The sequence below is a fragment of the Nicotiana sylvestris genome, chromosome 8 (assembly GCF_000393655.2).
Source record: "Nicotiana sylvestris chromosome 8, ASM39365v2, whole genome shotgun sequence".
Lineage (NCBI taxonomy): Eukaryota > Viridiplantae > Streptophyta > Magnoliopsida > Solanales > Solanaceae > Nicotiana > Nicotiana sylvestris.
The window spans coordinates 121,621,978-121,630,190 of record NC_091064.1 but is presented as its reverse complement, the minus strand read 5'-3'; the positions used below and the strand labels follow the sequence as shown (position 1 = coordinate 121,630,190).

Genomic DNA, 8,213 nt, shown 5'->3' with positions numbered 1-8,213 from the left:
AGTTAGGAAAATGCCCAGAGAGCTTACAAGGTTGTTTTACACTATATATATAAGGGACAAACCCCTTCTAAGCCCTAAAAGACAAGTCATAGGGAATATTCGAAAGAATATTCCTATTATCCCCTAATGGGCCTACACTGCTGCAAAAGTCGTACAGTTTCTTGTTCGCATGTAGGTTGTCCACTGCAGAATGTCGAGTTACGAGTATCTCGTTGTTTGTCGTACTTATCAACGGTCATGGATGTCCAAATTTGGACCCATACAAACCAGTTGTAAATTAGACTTATATAAAATATATTTCACTATCCCTTTTGTTTTTATCTCAAAATTAGGGGAGTTCAAAATCGAACCGTTAACCGAACCGATGGCTTATTGGTATTGGGCTATCAAGGTAATGGTTGATAAACAGATTGATATTTTATAATTAACGACTTAACGGTTTAGGGGCGGATTGTTCAATTTTCTTATCGGATAAACCGTTAACCCGTTAAGAATTTTTATATTTACACTTTTATATGGGATCAACAGAAGTTACAGGAATATTATCAGAAAATAAATCTGAAAATGCCTTCAAGTTTTCAGTCAAGTTTTTAAGTGTAGGGATTCCGATTGTATATAAGTTTTCAGTCAGTTTGACTAGTTTTCCTTTCTCTTTTTTTGATATGAAACAGGATAGCCATGCAGCCAAAAGAAATACTTATAATAACTGCAGTGCAAACTACAAAGTGTTAAAAGATTCTATCATGTAGCAACAGATGTTAACAAGCCTGGTAAACTAAAAAGGGGAGGGAACTTATAGTCGAGTTACTTTATCAGGTTTGGCCGTTTGGTATTCACAAGACTAGAATTGTTCAAAAAATTTCTATTTGGTTTAGTCGATAAACCGCCTGATAACCGTTAATCCGATACCAATCCATCTGATGTCTTATTGAATGGCTAGCGGATTACCATATTTGTAATCCGATAATCGATACACCGAACCGTTAAGCGTAATTATCCACCCGATTCGTCCGATAAGCACCCCTACTCAAAATAGAACCATACTCGAAGCGAAGTGCAATTAAACATTAACGAAAAGAAAAAAATGTTCAATTTAATATTATTGACCACAATTCAAAACCATGTGTTAAAATATCAATTCTAGCAACCATCCAACGACTCAAATGTCAAAATAATTACTCCCTCCATTTTACTTTAATTAATTTTTTGGTTCTTTTTACACATATTAAAAAATATATCTTTTAGTATTAATTAATAATAAAATTAATTATTAATCTTAATTTATTTATTTAAAATATAGCAATTACTCATATACTCGTTACTTTAAGAATAACTTAAAAAAAAAAGTTAATTCCTTTTAACATTCAAAAAAAATAAATTTTATGGATGACAAAAAATCAATTAAAATGGAGCGGAAGGAGTAATAAAAAAGATATCGTGTGTCCCTTCATACAACGTGCCAAATCCACCTCCACGGTCTCAAAGCCACCGTCGACACCCACCACTGCCGCCATCATCGCACCGTCCACAACCACCGGAGAACGCTGATTTTCAAAAATCAATCAAATGATGTCCACTCTTTACACTCCTCTAATTTTCACCATAAAAACCCCCAAAACCACTCTTAAAGCTCACACTTTTCTTCCCTCTTCATTCTCAAAGCCTAAGCTTCGAAAATTTCCCAATTTCTCGGTTCAATCCTCCAGTGACCCGGAAAAAGCGACCGGTATTGAACCGGAAAATGATAAATCCGACGATAAAACGACCGGCTCCGTTGATGAATGGGGAGAGAAGTCGGAGCCGGAACCCGAGCCGGTTACGAAGTTAACGGACTCGGACCCTCCGAAATACGAGGATGAGTGGGGTAATAACGGCAGTCCAGCTGTAGATGTGAGTGGTGGAGAAGACGAGAAGCTTCTAGAACTGAAAAGGTGCTTTGTGGATACAGTTTATGGGACGGATTTCGGGTTTCGGGCTTCATCCGAGATTCGGGCCGAGGCTTTGGAGCTCGTTTCTCAGCTGGAGGCAGCAAATCCTACTCCCGCACCAACTGAGTGTCCTGAGTTGCTTGATGGGAATTGGATTTTAGTGTGAGTTTTTTGCTTCACTGCTTGTTTGTTCATTTTTTACTTTGATTTCGCCATTTGTTACGTTTTTAGTATGAAAGTAGCTGAGTTTTGATTTTTTTTTTTTGTCAGCAAAAAGTGGTTTACGTGACAGTGCAAATTACATTTTCTAACAAATTTATATTCGTCTCATGAGTGCTTCTATTAAAGGGTAATTCATAGTTTTCGGTAGCCAATTTGATCTCTAAGGGAGAAGATGTTGATCAAATCGATAGTGGCATGCTTATCTTGAGCATGGACACCACAGAGCAAGCTGCTCTCCTAGGCGGTATCCCAATTCCAGGTGCATGGCAGAAGTTAACCTGCAATGTAGGCATTTGCACCCAAAGCAGCCTAGAAGAAAGTTAGAATTCTATGGTGGGAGTTCAGTATACAATCTGGATAGGTGCATCAACATAGTTTTTAAGAGGGAACATGAAATATGCCTTTAAATAAGCACCTTGTGAGGTCCATTTTAGAAAAAAGAGTTCCACTCCAAAAAATAAACTTTGCTTTCTCATAAAGCATATTGTACTGAGTAATTAGCTCCATAGTATAGGACCTAACCATTAGGGCATTGGTCGCATAATATCTCATTTGCTTGCTTATACTGTTACTTTACAGATGGTCATGACTGCATTTTTTGGAGCTTCCTTGAAGCAAAGTTTTTGGTAGGAAATGGCAGTCTGCCCCCTCATACCCTCCACCCTCCTAAAAGGAGAAAAACACACAGCTGTCTGTAATTTCAAATTTTCTTCTCGTTTTAATCAACTTCCTTTAAACTATCAAGGGTGGAAGTGCTTTGACTAACTTCCTATAAAAGGGGGATCTCAGCTGTATATTTGTTTGTTTTCATTGTTATTATAACTATTATGTAGTGGTGGTGGTTGTTGCTATTTGTTTTTGTTATTATTTCCTTCTACTTGGAAAATAGAGTTGTACTAAGTACTGAAAGTAAAAATGCTTGGAAATAGTGATAGACAGTAATAGTTTTGAAGAACAATTTATAGGATTAGATCTGTGATCTTAAGATCCACTGACATTTACTGTCTTAGTTTACGTATCACAGAAGTAAACCTAAAAGGTTGAAGATATGCTTTTCTAAAACTTTATTTCTATAACATAGTATAATAGAAAAATCCATTGGGGTATAAATATTGATGGTTTTTTTATAACAGATAATTGTTATGCATCAGTCAAAGTTTATTAATTCATAAATGTTTTTGAAGATTTCTCCAAGCTCTTATCGAAAGGCCCGTCTATCGGGCATATTCATATTTCAAATCGTCCCACGAACAGCCTGGTATTCTAACTGCCACCACTATCTTCTGTAAACTTTTGGAGCTCACCTCCAGGAACTACTTTTATCCAAGTAGGCTTTGCTGATCTCTGATGGATTTTCAAACCTCACACCATTACTTTTATCGTCAAACCATGGACAAAGTCTTCTCGATTACAACCCTCAAAATGAATTTTTGTACAGGATTCTGAGAAGAGATTATGATCGACATTAGGCATATTCACATTTCGAATTGTCTGCAAACAGCCCTCTGCTTCTAGCTTCTATGACAGTCTTCTGTAAATATTTGAGCTTACCTGTAGAAGTTTTTGCTTTTTTTCTACGTAGGCCTTGTTGACATTGGATGGATGTCTTCTCGATTACAACCCTCAAAATGAATTTTTGTACAGGATTCTGACAAGAGATTATGATCGACATTAGGCATATTCACATTTCGAATGTCTGCAAACAGCCCTCTGTTTCTAGCTTCTATGACAGTCTTCTGTAAATATTTGAGCTCACCTGTAGGAATTTTTGCTTTTTTCTAAGTAGGCCTTGTTGACATTGGATGGATTTCAGAGTGTTGTATCGTTCCTTTCACTGTTTAACCATAGAGAAAATCCCTATCAACAAATACTACACTCATTATGAATATCCTTTAAAGATCCTGACAAGAGATAACTATATATAATGGCGTTCCAGATTCCCACATTATGTTCTATCATGAAACTTCCATTCTGTAACTTCTGTAGCTTTATGCCTTTTTATGCTAGCATGAGTTGCTAATGCCTAACAAAAACAGTGCAACTATTTGAGTGGTGCTCTAATTTCACCTCGTACAATTATTCAGACAAGAGTTAACTTATCTTTGTTAACCTGAAAAGTGTAATTTTGTAAATAGTTCCCAAGTGTTAACTGGATGCTGATATTGATTTCAATGAGATAAATGCAATCTTACCTTAATGTTAACACTGAACAATGTAATCTTTTGTTATGAAATTTCACACAGAAAGTGATTTGAAGTAAATGCTAAGTGATGTATTTTGCAGCAAATAAATCTCATTTTTCTTCCTCAACGTGTCAGGTTCACAGCATTTTCTGAGTTGTTACCTCTTCTTGCTGCGGGCAGCATTCCTCTGGTGAAGGTAGAAAAGATTAGCCAAGGCATAGATACAAGCAACTTTACTATAGAGAACTCGACTGCATTATCAAGCCTCGTAGCCACCTTGTCTTTTAGTGCAACTGCCACTTTTGAAGTTCGAAGCCCCTCTAGAATACAGGTACCCATCTCGACTATAATCTAATTTCTTTAGAAAGCTACTAACAGCAATATCATGGACAAAGAGAAAGAAAACGAGTTAGTAGTTCAGCCAACGGTCAAGTTGTTGGAACTTATGAATTAATTGTGCAAGATATCAGGAAATTGTAGAGGGTCATGATTCTTTTCTTGATAACCTTCCATAGAGTATTTTTGGGAGATTTTAAATTTTTCCTTCCGCATTTGGCTGCCAACTGCTTACTTTTGCAGGTTGAATTTAAGGAAGGGAATTTTAAACCTCCAGAGATAAAATCAAACATAGAGCTGCCAGAAAATGTGGATGTGTTTGGGCAAAAGATAAGTCTCTCTCCAATGCAGCAATCTCTAGGTCCTCTGGAATATGCTGTGGCAGGCATAGCACGTACTATTTCTGGTCAGCCTCCTCTCAAGATCCCAATTCCAGGTGAAAGGACAAAATCTTGGCTTCTCACGACATACCTTGATAAGGATCTGCGGATCTCCAAAGGAGATGGAGGGATTTTTGTGCTTGTTAAGGAAGGGAGTTCTCTTCTATATTAGTAGAGGTACCCGTAATCCTGTATTGCGATTTCCAGAGGTCTTACGAACTGCAGGTGGTGTCTACTGCTACATCAATTTAGTGCAGTATGTAGAATTAAACCCACCTTAGCTGTAAAGTGAGACACATCTTGATTTTATTAATGAGATTCTATTGTAGCTATTACTTGCAGATTGAAGGTGGCAAGGAAGAATATCCACATGCAATGCGGTTAGTGTTATTCAAATTCTCGTAGAATTTGGATTGGCCAGTTAAGAGAGCCTACATTGCTCTTCTTTCTTTCGATGTCAAACCTGTGTTCAACTGCAAAATGGTAATCCCACTTGTGTTAAAGTAAATAGTCTTTTGGCAGGAAACATGTTTAGAATGCTCGAATACTACTGAATAAATGCATTCATCTTAGATGGAGCCGCTTCTTTGAAATTACTTTAAACAGGTTTTGCCCGAATTGCCATCCTCCCCTGTTAGATAATCTAAAGTTTGTTCTAGAAGTTAGTATTTTAATCTTTTGGAGGTCAATCACTTATTTCAGCTTATGTGGAAGAAAATAACCTAACACTTATTTTATTTGGACTCAAGGCTATTCTAAGATGCCCTTCTCACTTGTTTTGAGAAGACTGCAAAAAGTTGTAGCATTTCATATTCTCTGTCAATATTCACTTGGATTTAATACATTTGACAGTTTGTAGTTTGACCTTTTATAGCAGATTAGTTACCTGTTATTAGGTTATCATAGAGATTTGCCTATAATTACTTTAGGACTTAATTGTATAAATATATATTGCACCTTGAGTGAATAAAACTTGAACTCTACGCACTTTGCTATCAGAGATCTTATTGATATGCAAATTCAGAAAGAAGGGTAGCCTGGTAAACTGAGTCTAAGATTGAGTGCCTCACTAAGGAAGAGTTAGCCTTGAAAATCAAAGTTGAACTTTTCTTTGTCCTCCAAATTATGATAGTAGTACTTGAATGCTCGAGTTATTCTTTTCTCTAAGTCGAACTATCTTGTTGCTTTACAACTAAGTCAAATTAAGACTTCACAACTATATTGAGAGTTGAGCATTCTCCAGTCAATAACAAAATCTGAGGTCTTGTTTCAGAACCATTCTTTGGGCATCGTGCCTTTGGATTTTTTCCTTTGTACTTAATTTAATCTTGTCCTTTTTATTTCTTTCTGAAGAGAAACCAGTTTCACAATCAGCTGGTACTTGGTAATGTGTATTATCTTATAAATTTCAGCTAGAAAATAACTGAATGCATTTTTTTACGGAACAGATAATATAATGTAACCAGTTTCAGAATCCAAACTACTGTATATTTAAGTTTAGATTATAAACCATATATTAATTTTAGGAAAAATCCTTTGGGCCACACCATTTTTAGCCATATTGACCCAAATGGGGTTATTAAAGTAAAATCACACCCAAATTAGGGTTTTTGGACAAACTTTATGCCGAAAATGCCCTTACCGTTAGGTTTAGGGTTTAGGTCCATGATTTTCTCACCCATTTAATACTTGTCTTCCCAATACATGGAAGAACTCAAGCATGCATCTTTCCCATAAACCATTTTTAAAAAAAGTCATTTTACGTATTTTTTCATCCTTTTTTTTTTTGTAGTATACGCGTGTATATTTCGAATTTATTCATCTATATACATATATTTGATTGTGTATTTCGTATATCTTCTGTATAGTAAGGTCTTCAAAGCCTTACTATTTAAACAAATCTAGATGGCCAAAAATGCTATACTTAAACAAACCTTTTCTTAAACTCCTATGTTCTTCTAAGTGTGAGTGAATAGATTAAGGAATCAATAATGGTTATCTCGAAGAAGAATAATCCTTCAAAAATATATGTTGCATTTTCTGGTAAAAGGCCAGGGATATACTACTCATGGAGTGAATGTTCTCTTATGGTTATCGGGGATAAGCATAGCATCTTGCAGTCTTTCAAATCTCACGATGCGGCCATATCGGCGTTCAACGATTTTGAAAAATCAATTGAAGGTAAAAAAATCTCAAATCTATGATTTTTGTTGTATTTTGTGGTAAGAAGCCGGGATTATACAAATGTTGGTCTGAGTGTGTTAATATGCTTGTTGGAGTCGAGGGTAGCTACTTCCAAGCTTTCAATGTTATGATGAAGCGTTATAAGCCTTCAACAAATTTCAAAAAACAAGTTGTTCACAGGAAGAGTCATCTTCAAGCTTGGCCGTTGAAGAAAGTGAAGAAGTTGTAACAAATGAAAATGCAGCAAGTGTTATTTCATCTGCTATGTTAGCGTGCATATTTATTGGGTTAAAGCTGTCAGAAAATATTGCAAAATAGTCAATTTTATTTCTTATTTTATCAGAGATTAGAAAAGTGTTTGCTATTTTTCTTTGGTGTGCAAAAGATGAAGTCTTTGTTTTGCATTTTGAATATCGAGTACTGTATGAAGTTGGATATGATTATTTATGAAGTTCGAATGTTATGACTTCTTTAGCATTTCGATCCTGTTTCATGCAAATTATTCCAAGGAAATAATTTGCATTTTGTACATTTTGTATTAATTTGCATTTCCTAAATTATTATGTTGTTGTTTTCTCACTTGGATTCTGGAGCCAAATCTTGTACCCACTGAAATTTTCATCTCGGATCAAAGGAATTTCATTTTAACAGGTTTATTGTCTCTCCTCATCTTAATTAAAAAGATTGTGAGTCAATCATTAGAGGAGCCATAAAAATACAAATTAAATTAATAGTTACTCCTGAATTTTGTTTAACTTCTTGATGATTTAGTTCATTTTGTGTTGGTTTGCTTTTGAGTTTCATTTCTGACAAAACTTACGTTCAAGTGAGCTTAAGATGTTTGTATCTTTGTGTTTATGGTGAATCTGTATTTGGATGTTAAATTATTTAATAAACAAATATAGTATTTGCTTTTAGTTTCTCACTTAGATAAGGAATATGTGTGAGAAGGATTCATTTCTCTTTTGGTATTGCTAAAA

At 35.4% G+C, this 8,213-nt stretch overlaps 1 protein-coding gene across 5 annotated transcripts; it reads left to right on the top strand.

Annotated features, from left to right (window-relative positions):
* The first annotated feature begins 1,424 nt into the window (after positions 1 to 1,424).
* LOC104217638 (plastoglobulin-1, chloroplastic) lies at positions 1,425 to 5,627 on the top strand. 5 transcript variants are annotated; one of them, XR_708801.2, is made up of 4 exons: positions 1,425 to 2,090; positions 4,469 to 4,664; positions 4,913 to 5,274; positions 5,392 to 5,627. XR_708801.2 is itself a non-coding variant. In XM_009767935.2 (4 exons), the coding sequence occupies exons 1-3, from the start codon at positions 1,567 to 1,569 to the stop codon at positions 5,219 to 5,221; spliced, it is 1,029 nt and encodes a 342-aa protein (XP_009766237.1). In that variant the 5' UTR covers positions 1,425 to 1,566; the 3' UTR covers positions 5,222 to 5,226; positions 5,392 to 5,627. The 5 variants fall into 5 exon arrangements, 3 of the variants coding, with proteins under 3 accessions (XP_009766237.1, XP_009766236.1, XP_009766235.1); XR_708800.2 differs by having other exon boundaries at positions 5,379 to 5,627; XM_009767935.2 differs by having other exon boundaries at positions 4,913 to 5,226.
* The last annotated feature ends 2,586 nt before the right edge of the window (positions 5,628 to 8,213 follow it).